The 17,393-nt window shown below is 39.3% G+C and overlaps 1 protein-coding gene across 2 annotated transcripts in view; it reads left to right on the forward strand.

Moving 5' to 3' along the window:
- Positions 1 to 17,393, forward strand: part of PPP2R2C (protein phosphatase 2, regulatory subunit B, gamma) — a 140,967-nt gene that overhangs the window by 67,288 nt on the left and 56,286 nt on the right. The window contains exon 1 of one of the 2 annotated variants that reach the window (XM_009890534.1): positions 15,427 to 15,436. The exons of the other annotated variant lie outside the window; for it this stretch is intronic. Coding sequence (XP_009888836.1) covers positions 15,427 to 15,436 — 10 coding nt within the window. Of the gene's footprint in view, positions 1 to 15,426; positions 15,437 to 17,393 lie in introns of those variants that run through there. 2 annotated transcript variants of the gene reach the window in all.

The raw sequence follows: 17,393 nt of genomic DNA on the forward strand, positions 1-17,393 counted from the left end.
TGATGTAGAACATTGTTACTGTTAGCTTTAAGTATTTTTTTTCATTTAATGAGGTTTTTCTTACCCTTGTATCATAAGAAAATTTCAAATGATTGTTTGCACAAATTGTTGCTTTATCGTGTCTTTAATGTTATGCCTCTAGTATTATGCCTCTTGTTTGTGTTCCATCTGTTCACTTTTATCCTTCTTCTGTTTCTGCCATATCCTTTTCAGCAGTATTATAATTTCTTCTGAGTTTATGTATAATGTTTCTTTATTCTAAAGGGATCCCATCAGCTTGGTGTAAATTTAGATTTTTTTAAAAGTTGAAAATTCTTTAGACTACTGCACTCTGCCTTGACAGAACACATTCTCAAAGGCATAGGGCAAACATGGATGTTACGTGCTGTAAGATGTGTAGAGAGGAGCAGACAACTTTGTGTCCGAGTATTTGTGTTTTACACTTTGCATGAAGGAGAACCACAGAAGTGGAAGTAAACTGTTTCCCTTTCTATGAAGATCCCATTATTTTCTGTTAAGTGGATTTGAGGGAGATTTCTTAACTATTCAGACATGTAAATATGCAGACAGACAATTCACGACAGCTGCAGAAATATCTGACTCTTTAAAATATTTTTTAAACCCCATTTGTTTGTGCCTTTCTTGCCCTATGTAGAGATCCTTCAAAAAATGTATCACTGCTGATTTTGTTGATGGTGTACACCTGAGAAGCACCAAACAATACAAAAACATTCAGTGTATCAAATGGAAACAGATGTTTAATAAAACGTAATGAAATTTATTCACCTGTTTATGTGAGTGCTGCACAGGTTTGATGGGTATAACTATTTATTAAACAGCTTGCCCATGTGTTGCCAAACAGTGGATTACATTCTACTAAGTCTGCTTAAGTAGCTCTGTGCTCATGAATATGACATTCAGTCTATTTACACCTTTCCAACTGGGTTAAAATGTCAAAAAGATGTATTTTTGTAATATAAGTACCTCAATTCTTTTTGACATTATTTTCTGTAGCTCATTTTATATGCATATCTTTCTTTTATATTATCATCATGATGGTATTAATTTGGATGTGCAAATTAGCTCTTCATGATGTTGTCATGTCAGCATCTGGATTCAAGATGTGCTGTTTCATAAGCATCACATCCTATTGCGTTTCATCAGAGTCCCCCTTTCCTAATCTAATTATTCATAAGGAACCTTGGGGATTGTGCTAATGGGCATCTGAAGCTATAAAGAGTAATGAAAGTGCTTGTGTTACTGCTATGCAATTAGGTGTATATAGAATACCATTCATATAATTAAATTCAGAATTTTTACCACTCTTTTTCTCCTTTATAGTACATTAATTATTCCTCTGAAGTTAAAAATAATACTAATGGCGTTTAAGAGCTTTTTATGAGAGTTGTAGCATTTCTAGTCACAAGTTGATTTGGGCTTTTATTTTTAAAGGTCTTCAGCAAATAAGTAGCCAGTTGTATGAAATTATTTTTAGGGATTTTTCATCTTTTATGTGAAAAGGTGGAGGATGTTTCTGATTGAGGCAGAATTGGAACTGCTGGGAAGCTGGGGGGGGAGGGGTGCTGCGTGTTTCCTGTTTAATACTATGTCTGTAGGTTTGATTGGGTGCAATACACATTATGCTGCTGCTGGGAATGTGTATCAGCAGTCAGTGCAATTTGTAAGTTCAGCGTGACCTTTGGTCTGGGTTCAGTTTTCTGTCTTTGTTCATTTGGAGTAAGTGTTTTGATGAATGAAGATAAAGTATTTAGATCGACGAGTCAATATGTTTTCCACTGATAATTCCATATTAATAAGTGCTGATGGTTAGTATCTTTAAGGTCTACTGACAACCTGATTGAAGTCAATGGCAGTTTTGCCTCATTTAGTTCAATGGGAGCAAGAATGAGTCTTTAACCAGCACAAAATTATGAACGCCAATCTCTGTTCTTGTGTCACCCAGTATGAACAAGAGTTTTTATGGTGCTGTCAGGCAGAAAAAAAAACCCTTTTCTTTTTTTATAACAAAGCTGCATTTAGTTGAAGTAATCCCTAGGTAGCCTGTTAGAGGTGTTCCAGCTTTGTTATCCCCAACAATACGGAATGTGGCCACTTGCTGATTCTATTTAAGTAAGTAGTTGCTACTGCTCAAAATAGCTTTGGAGACTGCTGTGCTGCTGAAATTTTGCTGCAGACATTCTGCATTAGCCTAGTTATCTTGAATTTTCATGTGAGATTCAGACTATTTTAATGGTGTGGAGTACATTATATGAAACCTATTGTGCAGTTCCTTTTTCCAGAACACCAGTGACAGCCATGATGTTCCATGGCAATGAAGAGGCCAAGGGATTGGGAAAGCATCCTCCATCTTTGATTATACACAGCTGGTTGGGATCGCGTCCGATGTTCTGGACTGCCTTAACCGTAAAAATCGCACTGTCATTTAAAAATTGCTCATCTGCATAGTAGCCTACTACAAAACTGAGTGGTACCTTTATAAAACAACTCTTCCAAGATACCCTCTTAGTTTCTCCCCAGGTACCAACTAGGAGAAATGAGCTGCAAAGTTTGAATGAAAGTTTAATAGGTCCAGGTCCTGTCGAACCAAATGACAGAATGTCAGAGGGGGACTAACAGCTTCTCTCTAACCATCACTATAAAAGCAAAAGGAGAGAAGAAAGAGGGGGAAAGTGCACAGAAAGCCTGGTCTCTTGGCTGGATTTCCAGATTGCTTAGGGCTTTAAAGGTCAAACCCAACACCTTAGGTTTGTACCTCTTTAATTACCAGGAGACAAACTTGAGAGCACAGAAATAGCATGCTTTTGTCAGTATGCAGCAAGCGTCTGTACTCTACATTAGTTCATGCTTTCAAATACTCTTGAAGTACGGCTGTATATTGGTAGGTCATTTATCTACCCTTAAAAAGGCAAATAAGTTTTGCCTCCAAGAGAAAAGGTTATATTTATCATAGAATCGTAGAATGGTTTACATTGGAAGGGACCTTAAATACCATGTAGTTCTACTCCCCCTGCCATGGGCAGGGACACCTTCCACCAGACCAGGTGGTACCGTCTGTACAGAATACTCGCAGTGCTTGGTCACATCGGTGGTCTGCAAAGTCAGGTTAACACTGCCAGATTTTGTACCGTGATTAGGGATTTTGATTAAATGATGGGCAAATTTTCTAGCCATTTTCTGCAGTTGACCATTGCTGCTCCCATTTGCTCTTGAATAAAACTCAGCCTTGCTTTCACATACCTTCTAAGCATATTCTCTGAGATAAGACATGTCTGAAAATCAGTAAATGAGAAAAGAAAACCTTCAATCCAAAACCAACCTTTTTGTTTGCTTGGTTGGGGTTTTTTTTTTTCGTTTTACAGTGGTAAATTTTATAGTTTTATATTTTTCTCCGGTAATTTATGTTTTTCTACATTATTTTGGTTTCTTTTGATTACAGGGTAAAATCCTTAATTCTCTAACGTATTAAATAGTGACCAGTTGAACTAACATTCTCGTTGGCTATTGGTTGCTTCCTGCTCTCCCTATTACTTTTGCATACTTGTGTTTTTCTATGTAAATATGAAAATAATTGTTTAGAACAATAAAAGATCTGATTTTCTATTCCTGCCTAGTGTGTACATACCTACATCCAAGTGATCCTAGTCAACGGACAGTATTTCTGGATATTCACCTAAAAACTTAAATAAAGCAAGCCTCTGCTTGAACCTCGCTTGTGGTTAGTCATTCCTTTGTTAGGCTTGACTTCTAATAATATTCTTTTGTTCTTGCACTTTATTTAAAAATTATTATTTTAATGACCCTCAAGTTTAATTTTGTGCAAATCTGATGGGGGGATGGGGGGGTTGGTGCCTGTTTTTCATTGTCAAATCAGTTTCTGTCTCTCCTTTTAAAGCGAATTTCCACATACAAGTTCAAATCCCTTAGATCAAGAGTATGCTCATTTACAAAGATTATAATTGATTTTTGGCCCTGTTTTTAATACTTTGCACTGTAAATGACATCCCAGTGGAGAATAATCATCATACAGATGTTTGAAAGCTTCTTCCTGCCGAGTATGGTAATTGAAGTCTATAAAGTGTCATCAGACTGCACGTTGTTTCTAATTAGTACAAAGCAGTTTCTCTTAGCTTTGTATAGTTTTACTGGCCTCTTCCCTTCATTATTTTACCAGCTGGCTAGTAAATCTTGTCAGTTACTCAAAAAAGCATGCTATTTTTCTGGGTCATTCATAGTGTCTTGCTTTCCTTTACGAAAAAACCTATTTTTGTATGGTTTGGTGCTGAGCTTCTGAAGCTGTCAGTATGCTTTTAGCTCCAAGTGGCCAGGTACTACTGTGACATCTTTTGAAAGACTCTTCATCTCACATCATCAGGAGAAACATTAGTGCAACAATAAATTTCTTTCCTCATAATAGGGCCTTTATGATAATGATTCTCATTTGTCTATTTTCTGAAAGAAGAACTTTTTTAGTGACTGCTTGATGGTTGGCTGTTTATGGCAATTTCCAAGGGTATGCTTGGGACAAGCAACGGTGGGATGGAAGTGGACCGATAAAAGAATTTCGTCTTTTGAAAGGAGCTCAAAAATCTGTGCAAAACCACTGGGAAAGAAGCTTTACTGCCTGTTTTCAGCTTCCCTGTGTGAGTGTACTCGGGTACAGGTCAAATCCTGAGGTCCTTATTGAGGGTTGGATTGTGCCTCCGGAACTGTACCTCCCTCTGGTAGGTTAGTTTAGCCTAGAGTAGTGTCCCTGTATTTCCTCATGTCTTGCTGCAAGCTTTTTGCCTTAAATAATCTGGGATCTTACAGGACTTTAAAAGAGAGACAGAGGTAAAGAATTTGCAGGCCCTGGCTGCTTTCTTCAGGCATCCATTCTAAGCATAGGGAAAGCTGAAATAAGAGCTATCTCTTGTGACAAGACAGGCAAGATTCCTGATGAGATTTTTTTTTTTAAGGTGAAATTTGCATTTCTTCCTTACACGTGGTTAATGCCTTGTCTGAATATTCAGGTTGTGCACCCAAAATTTTTCATGATGCATTGCTTACAAAATTCCTTGTTGATTACAATTGAATGACACTCTGATAATGTAAAAGTCCACATCTTGCTTGGAAATTGAGGAGGTTCAAGAATACCTATGTGAACAGCTAACAGACAATAATTTGTCAAGCTGATGTATATTCTAAGGCACCAAATTAAGATTTTGGTGGCTGATTTGGTCCTCTCCAAATGACAGCATCCTGAGGAAATAATTCTGTTTCTACAAAATTTCTGTATTTGGGAAGAAAACAATATGCAACAGCTATGATCTGGAGAAGGCCTCTAGTGTAAATAATTACAGAACTTCTCCTTACTGGTTTCAGTGGAAAATATACTTGGTACTAAGATTGTGTTTGATAGGATATTGCTGCACACTGGACCCTCCAGTGCAAAGTGTGTGTAGAAGCAAACCTCTTTCTCACATGAATTAGCTTGTGCAAGCTTATATGAGGCTATTAAGCTAAAACCAGCATGTACTTGATCTGAGGTGATGTTCATAGCAGAGTGCAGTGACATGTTGCTTTCTGAAGTAAAAAGAGTTTGTTTGCTACTTTGCTGATAACTATTGCATCACTTAGGGATAACAACATGAAATAAAAATATTGTTGTAGTGAACCAGTTTCTTCCAGGGTTAAGAGATGGTGTCTGGGTCTGCACTGGTCCCCTTCACTGCAGTGCGATGTCTAGTGGCAACAGCAAGCTGGTGCCAGGCCTGGGAACGCGATGTCTCTCTCCGCTCAACCAGCCTTTGGCAAATTTTCCAGCATCTACTCTGCGGTTCCGACTTGGGTAAAACTTTCCCCTTATCACGGTCCTTTGAACAACTAACCAGTGTGTTTCTCTTCTGCTTTGCCTCGGAGAAACCTGTCAACACCTTTTCTCTTCATTCTGTTTTTAATAGATGTGTCAACAGTGCTTAATGGAGGATGGTGAAAAGATATGTTTTGTAGTTAGCTCTGAATGTGGTGGTGTGTCCTGACAGCAGCGATGTGTCGGGCACAGCGTTGCGCCAACATCATATTGGCTCTGGTGCCAATTCAGTCAGTACTAGCTCAGATATTCCTCTGCAGTGCTCTTCTGCAATGCATAAATACACCCTCATGCAAACAGAAATTCAGAAGCATCTCAACTACGTATCCATCATTTATAATTATAGTGGGACTAAAATAGACTTGAGGCTTCAGTTGGCCTAATGCCTCAGAACTGCTGTATTGCAGCAAAGGCCGCTCTGCTTTCAGAGCACAGCAATAATTACTGTGGACTGCGTTTTAACAACCCTCGATGATTGCAAGGCACAGATTCAAGGATATTGGGAGGGGGGTGGAAGCCTTGCACTTCTGTCAGAAGCTTGGGTGTCTAAATGTTATCTGCGTGGGCTGCAAATTAGCAGCTCTCAAACTATATGGCTCCAGGAGGCATGGCCCTGGGGAAGGTTCCTGCAGATTCGTGAGCCATCACCATATGCTTTGAAGCCCCCCTGATCTGGGGAGGGTCCTAGGAAAATTTCTCTAGGTCTGTCTTTGTAGAGGAGACAGAAATCTGACCTACTGATGTTTGTTTTTCCAGACTAGTTTGTTTATAACTTCTCAGCTTGAGCGGTATGCTGGCAGAAGCTATATTTTGCAGTTAACCTTTTGATGAAGAAGGAATGATTACGCTTAGTGTTAGAACGTGATAGGCTTGAAGCTTTGAGGTCCACGTTCCCCAGTTGTGAATGCAGTGGGTATGGTCTGAGTTCCCCCTTGCAATATTGTATTATTGGACTGGAAACAGCTTTTAGGGCTGTTTTACGTAATTACTAGGTTACCTGCATGCTGCTACATTCCTGAGTAGGAAAAAAATGTGAAACTGCCTGACCGACAAGCAGTTGCTGTTTTAGCCATTGTCTCCATAGCATTTGTAATATATGCTGATCTAGTCCTGTTATGTAATTGATGTCCTTTGGGACTATCTGAAAACAGGCATGTTTATTTCCTGAGGCTTTTAACAGTGTTTGAAGTTTCTTTATCAGGCGCAGACTGGGGAAAGGTGCATTGATTTTTAATGACTTCTTTTCTTTAAGTAATATTTTTTTAAAATGAGTAATTATAGAAATATGATGCATTGAAAATTGAGGGCAAATTTATTGTTGGATTTTGCACACTCTAGTTATCTAGAATTCAATCTTTTAGGGCCAGGAGTTCTTCTAGTTCCTGACATAACAGGATGATTTAGCATGCCCTTCATTTTAAGCATATGAGTAATCCTCTCTTTCCTCACATTTACTTAGTTGGATACATATATAGGTAAAATAAAGACTTTAGCCTTTTATGAATTTAATCTTATAAGATAAGCTTTTAGACCAATGTGAAGTTGTGTAAGCAGCTACTAAATTTTTATATTGTGTTATTTCCATACTCGTATCAAACCTTAAAGCGGTAGGATTGATAGTGAAGCTGATACAGAACAGTTGTCCTGTTCATTTTTAGATGAGATTAGGAGCAGCCTTTGGTGTTCTATCAGTATCAGCAAGCCATGTTAACACCAAAATACCTGATTTTTCTGGTCTTGGGATCATTATGTAAACCTGCTGAAGAGATCTTGATGCAAGCAAGAAGAACTAATTGCATGATCTTTGAGCTTGGCTTTAGTTTACACACTTAAGCCAACCATACTACCTGGATAATTCTGAGAGGTCACAAACACTGATTTCAAAGGATGCTTAGAATGGATGTGATATATTATGATGTGCATGATCTTAATCAAAGAAGTATTAGGCACTCCCAGAAGTCCCACAGTTATATGATCTTGTGACGTGCCCAGAGGCAAATTCAGAGTTGTCAGCTGAATTGCCTTTGGAGCCTGCCAAGCAAACAGATGCTAATGTTAAATAAGTATCTACACGGCTTGGCATCGAGCTCCCGTGACAGCCAACAAGCTCTGTGTGTGACCTTAGCTTGCTGGTCCACCGCTGGGAGTCACAGAGATGTCCAGTGATGTCTAAGTTAGAGCTGTGTGTTGCTCACAGCATTTGGATGTAGTTTATTTGGATCCTGTAGTCAAAGTGTCTGATCAGTAGATTTAAACACTGCTATCCACCCTCGTGCTTGATTGAGAAAGATTGAGAAAAGCAAATGTGTTTTTTTTCCCCTGGGCTACTTCTACAGGCTCTGGAGCCCCTTGTACTCTGGGATACCCCTGCCTCTGACAGATGTCGAAGAAAACCCTAATGTCATTTGACATAGCAGAATGTGAGTGTCGTTGGTCTACGTGCTACCCAGATTCTTGTGAGCTGCAGTGACTAAGTAATCTGCCCAAGTAAACTGGATATTTGGGAGCATTGTGACCATCTGGCATGGAGGGCTGGTGCCTGTGAGGGTGACATTCCACTATTTCCAAAACATGGTGGCTGCGTCTGTGCTACCTGTTGAGAAATGTCCCTGGCTTGTGATAACCCCTGAGCCGTGCTGAAGTGGAGTTTGGGGGAGAGCAATTTATCACAGCCAAAAGCCTGTCAAGGTCCACTCTTTGCAGTTTAACCGTATGAATCATAGCACTGCAAAGCCCAAGAACATCCTGGAGCTCTCCTTCATTTACTAGCGTAGATACAGCTGTTGTGTCTCTGCTTTCCTTGTCATTACTCTGTGCTTAAAGACTATGGCAGTAGTTCAGCTCCTAGCTCCAGCCCTTCATGATTTTTAAGATTATATCCCCCCAGCTTCACCCAAAAACCTGCTCACCAGGGCTTTTTCTTCCTTGGTGCATGCTATTGTGAGGCTTTGTTAGGGCTCCATCAGTATATTCATTTAACAACACGAATACTCATTTGAACTGAATACAGGAACGTTTTTGTCTCTAGACAAGTGATTAAGAGCTTTATTAAATAGAAATGTTTTGCTGAGCCACAGCCTGGATTATCTGTCCCTTAGTATGTGTATAACCAAAACTGCTTCTCTGGTCTTGGATAAAAACTCTGGAGGATCTGTTTCATTTTTTCTTTTGTGTAAAATGGGAATGCTAACATTTCCTTATGGATTTCCTTGGGTTGCTGGGGGCGTGTAATGCCCAGAAAGTGCTTTGAACGCGAGAACTGCAGTGACAGAATTACTGAGAGCTTTGCTTCTGGAATTTAATTGCTTAGTTAAGGGGGGAAAAAAGAAAAAGTAATACAGAACCATCTGGCAGTGAATTTCTATTGAAGTTTGGGAAGTAACATTCATTTTGAATCTGGTTATTCAGGATTGTATTTTAAATTTTGGATGACTTTTCATTACTCTGTGATAAATTTTAAATTAATGTTTTTCCTTTAAAATTCTAAGTATGGGCAGGATTTTTTTGTCCTTGTTTTATAATAGCCTTTTAGCAAATCTTGATGTTTGCTTATTGTAGAACATTGCAATTATTATGCAAAAGCATAATCGCTTCTGACAGTGAAAGTAAAATTAGTATATTTTAGTAATTTGTGCACTTTCCATTTTTGGCATTTATTTGCTCCAAAATGAGGGGTGAGGTTCAAGGTCTTTCTATGCTCTCAATAAAACCCGGTTGCCTAGCATTTTTAACACTTGGCAGCACCATTTCGAATCTGTCTTTTGCTGGCAGCCAGGCTGTGCAGCTCCTCGGTGGGAAGTAACATGGAGCTGAGCAGAAGCCCCCAGCTCAGGCAGACTTCCTTCCGTGAGTACCAGTTTAAACCTCGCTCTGGAAATCGTAAATACATGATGTGGTGCCCATGGTGATTTTTTTCCTTTTTGCCCTTCAGTGTTGGATGGTGAGAGGAGTGGACTGGCACGTTTCCTAATTGCGCTGTTTATGAAGTGGAGCGTTTTAAGCCTGTTGCTGAATCCTTAGCTTAGATGACTGCCTCATCTGACAGCAAAAACAAAAAGAAAGAAAAAAGAAAAGGTCCAGCTGCATTTTTTTTTTTTTTCCAGAAATCTCAGGAAAATAAATTGCTGGTGTGTATTACACAGGGGTAAGCTGTGAAGAAGCATTTGGGGGATGTGAAGTTTAGAAGCTGTCTGTGAATATGTTTATGCTAAAAAAGAGTTTGACCTGCAGTGTTTTCTTAGTTTCAAGTGTTTCTTGTAAGAATAGTTATGAGCAGTGTTACCGAATGGCTTAGCGTTACTAAAGGTGAAAGGTTTTCCAGTGAGTTGTCCAGTTTGTGCAGGGTGGAGGAATTGGTGCTTCCCAGGCTTAGCTGCTTTGGACATCCCCAGCGGCTGAGGTTCCTGCCAGAAGCAGAGTCAGCCCATGCATTGGCTGTAAGTACCAGGGAGGACTGGCAAACTCACAGCACTGAGGCTGAGGGGCTGCTCCGTTACCTCAGGTGATGGGGTACCACTATTTGGGAGCCCCTAAATAGGTATTAAAAGGAATTACAGCAAGCTTTTTATCAGTCCGTTGAGTGTTTCAGATTATGAAGGAACAAGCAGTGCACTTAGTGACTTCAGTAAGGGTAACATTAATGTTAATTAGGCATTCTGCAGAACTAACGATGGAAACTTTGCAACTAAGCAGGTCACCTTGAACATGAAGAAACTGAAGTGCATGTAAACTGTAGCCAAAATGTTGAGAAATGTGTCCTAATTTTCAGCTACACCGCATCTGACAAATGTTCCTTGACCTTATTTACTATGGAAGTAGTGGGAAACTTTCCATTTACCTCAGTGGGCAGAAGGTCGAGTCTTTGGCCTCTTTTCCTGGAGGCCTTGTACTCTGCAGGAGGGAGATGGGTGCCAGAACCCCTGAAATAAGGGCTTTAAGATTTTAAATTAGGAATAAAACTGAGGGGTCACTTTACAGAAGTCTGAAGCTTAGTAAATTGTATTTGGTGTGAAGTGTTTTTAGCACAGAGCACAGAACCCAGATAATCTATTTTGTATATTTGTGCTGTAGGTAATTTTTTTTTTTTTCCCCCCACATTGACTGTGCTCCAATAGTTGGGTGTCATTTCCTGATTTTCTACTTTGAGAAATACAGCTAGAATTTAGCATGTGATTAAAAAGCTGTTGAAAACATTTTCTAAGCTCTTAAAATAAACACATACAAAAATATTGAAGAAAAAACCCAACTCTATTAAAGCTCATGGCTAGAAACAGTAAATCATGGTGGTCATAGGTGCTCATAGAGAGGGTGCAAATTTTGGATTTAGTTTTTAGATTCTGCTTCAAGTGAGTTCTCTCTGTGAGTGAGCACCGAACCTGCATTCAAATGTTCTGAATGGGAAGGTGCTTTCCTTCATTGCTGAGGATATAGGGATGCATGGACTTGTGAAACTCAGCAATAGCGTGATTGTCTCATGCGTCAGCCAGGGTTGATGCAGGCCACCGAGGTGCGCATGTGTAGAATTTCGAAAATCCAAAAGTTGGAGATTAAAGATGGAAAAAAGGGAAAGTTTTGCTCAGTGTTTGCCAGGATTTGAGGTTAGGAAATTTGTTGCGTCTATTTATTATTTTTTTACTATTATTTAGTACCATCCCCAGCTGAAGTGTTCTTGTTTCAAGCAGCCTTTCAAGAGATGTTCAGCGTTCAACCTTATGGGTTTGGATTTCACATCAGGAAGAGATTGTTACACTCAGAAAGAAGGGTGATACTTAGCCCAATAAACTTCCTTGGTTTTGCGTGACAGGATTAAATGGGACTCTGGATTTTGCCCTCGATATATTTGTCCTTGCGAGCAACGAAGCCAGGGAAGGTGTCAGTTAGGAAAACAACTACATGAAATGTAGTGGACACACATCTCTGGATTTCATTCTGTTACTGATTGATCACCTTGTTTCACTGATCCCTGAAGCACTTACACTATTAGCATCTATGTTCCAAGTTTGCTTTGGTCAAAGGCAGCTTCCCGTTGTGTTTGGCATTGCCCATCTAACATGGAGCAAACACTTACCATTTTGCAGTGTAAACTCCATCAGGTTTTAAAGCCTTAAGGAACGAGAGAAAAAAAGCAAAGCGAAAGGTTTGCCAGGGTGACAGATAATCCCAGGGGCAAAGGGTCAGATAGATCCTTCATTTCAAACTACTTTCTTATCTTCTGCAGTGGCATTTCCTTCTGCTCTTTCGTGCTTTCTCAAGCTCTCGTGTGTGCGTGTGCTATCTCACATACTCTTTTGCGTCCTTTCTCATGGTCTTGCACTTTTTAACGTCTTCAGATGCTCTCTCTCTTTCCCTCTCCGTCTCATGCATCCTTGAACTCTCTCATTCTCTCATCTGCCCTTCTCATATTGCCACCCATCTGTGTACTGGCATGTATCCTGTGTTGTTTTGGTGACTTGGGAGAGGTGATCAGGTAGTTTGTGTGTAAGTCAATGAAACGTCTTGTCTACCGGTAGAGTGGAGTTTGCTTTCTGGTGTGATGGCGTTTAGCATTAAGTTTCTGACCCAGCCAGGGTGGGCAGTGTGATGTGTGAGATTTTTCACTGTGTTTACTTAAATTTTGAGGGATGGTTTCTGGGGTCATACAATCCCGGGATCCAGGATGGTGACTAATGCTGCTGTGAACCAGAATGAATGAGTGTTACAGAGTCTGCTGCTTCAAGTAGAAAATTTTTTAATTGTCAAGGATCTTCTGCCAGCTATTTCAGAAAAGGATTAATCTGATCCTTATACCTTTGAGGTTTTGCATACCTTGTTTTCTATCTGTTTGAGGAAACCTCTGATACTTCAGCTTAAAAAAAAAGATAGCAGGGTTTTTCTTTCTATCCATTTTTTTCTTTCCCCCCTTTTTTTTCTGTGTCCAAGTCTAAACTAAATTCTGACAACACAGCTCAGTGTAATGGCCTTCCCTTCACACAAGATACTGTAATACTGCTCCTCTTTTATCTACCATTTGTCCTTTTGTTTTATGGCTCTCTTTGTTGCAGGCTTCTTTGTTGTTTCTTCCAGATTATGCTCCTCAGGGATTTTTGCATCAGTATGACTGAACATCGCTTGCAGCCATGCCAGATTGCACTGTGATTTTATTGGATTTCACAAACCAAGGTTAGACCAGGTCAGAACTTGGTTGAAATAACGTAGACTACAAGATCGTCTGCTAGCCAGTGGGAACAAGCACAACAAAAACCTGACCTAGAAGCTGATTCAGTCGGCTCAGGCAGACAGTGTTGCCATGCTGATTGCGGTGCATGTGATATAAAGAAGTTCTGACCTGTTCTGGCTGGTAGGATTTCACAGCTTTTTTTGGAGGAAAGTATGGAGGTTAATTCCAGTGTTCTGGCCCAATCCAAATCCTTTAATTCTCTATCAGGATTACACTGCAATTCAATAGAATATTATATTCTCTGATCTTCTTTTCCCTGTACTGTTGTGTGGTGGTGTTTGCCCTCGAAACTCACTCCTGCTGTCCAAAAAGCTGCATTTCTGTGCAGGGTGAAATAGTTTTGAAATTTCTTTGCTTTCCTGATCTTCTGAAGCAAAATAAAGTATACCAGAGCCTTCAAATGAAAGGCCCCAGAAAGACAGAATTTATTAGTAAAAGTAACATACAGAAAATTATAGCTGAGCTTTTCTTAGAGTTGCTTGAGGTTTCTGACCAAAAGACTGCATGAAGATGTGTAAGTACGTTGAGATTTTGCTTCACCGAGTGCATACTAGGTGGAAAATGGCATGCAGTTGTGCTAGAGTGCCCCAAAATGATCCAAAGATTTATTGCATAGATAAGGCTTTTCTAATTATTGTAAAGGTATTTGGACCTGTTTGTGTTATATAGGAATAAGCTATTAAAATCCCTTAAAGTAAACATGTAGGAGGCGAGAAAGTGACTATTGAAAAGTATGTGATGGTGTGAAATAAAGGCCAGAATTAATCTGGCCGGCATGTACCAACCTTTGTTTCATCCCACCCCACACTGAGCCTGAGGGAGGGCTGCTGGAGGATTTGTTTGCCTACATCCGTGCTGGAACAATACTCGTGAAGTTGAGGGAAGAGTAGTACAATCACCTAGAGATACCTTGATGTGCACAGGTGTACATTGATAGACTTAGATCTATTAGAAAAGCTGAATATATCTAGCTAAGCAGCAGCCATTGGGTACAACATAGCCATAAAGCACATTTAAAGAGTGTAAATGGTGAAGCTGCAGAGGCATTGGTGAATGATGTACAAAAGTGCAGAGGTGATCAGGAGTCAGGGAATTAAATACTTCAGACTGGATCAGGAAAAACTTTCTGTCAGTTTAAGCTGTAGAGTGATGTGGTGTCTTTCTGTGAGTATGTAAAATTAGTCTGGGGAACGAAGTCTGTAATGTGTTGTATCTGCTGGAAGAATTTGCTGTGGCAGGATGTGGAACAGATGACCAGCTCTATACCCCCCTGGAGTATTTTCATCTTTTGAAGTTTTTCAGTTTGCTTTTCTCAGTCAGCATCTGTGTTTTGAGTGTCCAAGTTGTGCTTTTTAACTGAGTGAAAATGTTGATCATTGTGACTTTTAAATCCAAGTTTATATACGTTTCTGCATAGACAAAATGGGGAATGTAAAAATAGAATAGGAAGATTAATATTGGATAAAAGTTGGGATTTGCAATCTGATTGGAAATATTTGCCCATTGGCATTGAGGTTACCCATGATTATTCTTAAGAGGTAAATTATCTCTGTCTCGGATAATCCTAATAGTTAGTAGCAAAGCTTGGCACTGCCAGCAGAGATATGGAAGGTGTAGTGCAGAAGAAGGCTGGAAGGAGTCTTTCATCTCTGCCATCCTTTGCCAAGGGCTTACTGTACATGCAAATTCATCAGCTCTTCCATTGTGGAGCATTTATATATCCCGGAGAGGGTGAAATCTGGCAGTTAATTGCTCTGTACACTCAGGGGGCCGTGGAGGAATCTGCAGGATGGGACCAGAGTGTCTGATGTTGCTACAGCATTAATAAATATGTAGGGGAATGTTCTGCAGAAGGCTATGAAGAGCTTTGTTGATTGATTCTGTTCCTACCTCCTCTGTCTTAGGAAGAGCCAGCCTGGCTAATCTTTCTTAGGAAAACAGCATGACTAATGTTCGCCTGCTAACAGATACGCTGGATAAGATTTTGGGGGGGTCTGTTGTTTTCAGCTGTTATTTACAGGATCAATAAAAGTGATTTTCCAATTCAAGGATAATTTTTTACCAACAAGCTGCACAGCCTCTAAGGTCAGAATATTGGATCTGTTCTTTTTCAGAACAAGTTAATTTAAAAATGATAGGTAGCTTCCAGTTCAGAATTAGTTTTTCTAATAGAAAGGAGGGATGCATCTGGAAGAAACACCTTGGGGAGGAGAGAATTTTGCTTCAGAACAACATCATTACACACTGCCCACAGATTCTTAATGTTTTAGCTGTTTTTCTTTAAACAATAATCCCTTAACTACACACAATATTTTAATGACGAATGAAATATAATAACAAAATGCAGAACTGTTTTATTATAACCCTGGTTCAGTTACTATTGAAGTTGGTGCAAATACTCCTGTGGACTTTACTGAGCATTGGCCGATACCCTCTGTAAAGTGTGATATAGTATTTTGTGACCGTTGTCACCATAGAGAAGAGTATTTCATGCCATTGTGGAAGTATTCCAAACCAACAGCAAGCATATTCACACATGAAAGTTCAAATGCCATTCATTCCTTTTGCAGAGTTATTTTATCTGATTCTTTTGTTGAGAAAATCATGTATACACTACACATGAGCCTGCATACACGCATACATACACACATATTTTAATAGATATTACATTCCTCCCCTCTGCATTTACTCTTCTTCCCCATTGCACACTTAAGAGTTGCCATTCTAAAAGGGCTGTCAGTATGAGACTTCTGCAGTTCTGCCTGCACGGTTGGAGTAAGATAAAACTTCAAATGAGTAAAATCATGCAGGTATCATTTTATAAGCAGGAACCCACACCTGCTGTCAGCATGAATTTTGCAGGATAAGAACAAAATAGCCAAGAGAAACGTTCTTGCACTGGAAGCACTACAAATGAACTTTACATGCTGGAAAAGTTGATTAGATTTTTAGATTAAAAAAATTTGCAATTTTTTAATCAAACTCAACCCATCACAAGCCTCAGAGCATCACCAATGATAAGCAGAGTCTCTCTACTCTTACTGTACTCTAATAAGACTAGGACTATGGAAGTCCACATAAAAACCTAATGCCATTAACTTTGAGAAGGTTTGGGTTCAGACCCAAAATATTGTAAGTCCGTTTTTCTCAAAGTCTACACATCCATGCATTTTATTCAGCAAAAAAGAAAATGGCATACCTGCTTTATGATTCCCTCTTCCTCCTTTATATACGTAGAGCGTGGAGGGAAAAAAGAGGAAGGCTCATTAATTTGTTTGTTTTTGTTGTTGGTCTTTTTAGGCAGAACAATTTGATGATGAAGATTTCTTTAAAAAGATATTTTTCTTTACCATGACTAGGGTAAAGTTTTCCTTTTTTAGATGGTGAATTGTTTATAACATTCCAGTAAGAATCTGGCTTTGGGATGGCTGTGTTGCTGATGAGAGCTACTGGCAATAGAAGCTTTCTAACACTCAACTGCTAGTTTATTAAAAGAATAATAGGAACAGATGTTTTCAATTCATAAAATGTATCGAGTAAATGGTACATCCACTTGTTATTTCAATTCCTTTGAATTTTAGTGAACTCATTTGAGGCTAGGTTTTCAAAAGAGCTTAGCCCACTGTCGCCTCATTGTTCTCAGTATAAACTGATGGATGATGAACGTGTTTGAAAACCACAGCTTTTTATGCCTAAAGGGGAGCTGCTAACTACTGACGCTTCTAAAAATCTGGCCCACGTTTCCGATGAGTGAATACTGATCATTATAGAGGATTCGTATATGCAGTCTCTGAGTAATACCCTGCATTTGTCTGTGATTGTATATATGATGGCATCTTAATTTACTATTGCACTAGGCATTTTAATTTAAATTATGCTAATAGTGTAGGATTAACTGTGGATTATGATTCTAGCTTTTACTGTCATACAAACAGAAGAACCAGTTCTTTTGCTCCTACGGTCTCTTTCTCCCTTCTCATTCTGATGTATAGTAATTTGTACTCAAGACTGGCCTCAGGTTTTGATGAGGTTTCTTGTTTAAGCTGATGCAATTGCTTAGGGAAAGGGAGTTGTTGAAAATTAGAAAAAGAAGAGACTGGGATCTTTTTATCTTCTGATGACACATTTTTATGGTGCTGAAATGATTTACTGAAAATGATGATTTGAATGGGCTCCTGCCAGCATTGCACAGTGAGCAGTTCTGGTTTTGCCTTCATTCCTCTCTGCTAGGATAGGCTACATGTACTTTGCTTTTGCACTCTTGGATCAAATACATATTTGTGAAAATAAGTACTAGGGGGTTATATT

This window comes from Charadrius vociferus, unplaced genomic scaffold, assembly GCF_000708025.1.
Source record: "Charadrius vociferus isolate BGI_N301 unplaced genomic scaffold, ASM70802v2 scaffold88, whole genome shotgun sequence".
In the NCBI taxonomy this organism is placed as follows: domain Eukaryota; kingdom Metazoa; phylum Chordata; class Aves; order Charadriiformes; family Charadriidae; genus Charadrius; species Charadrius vociferus.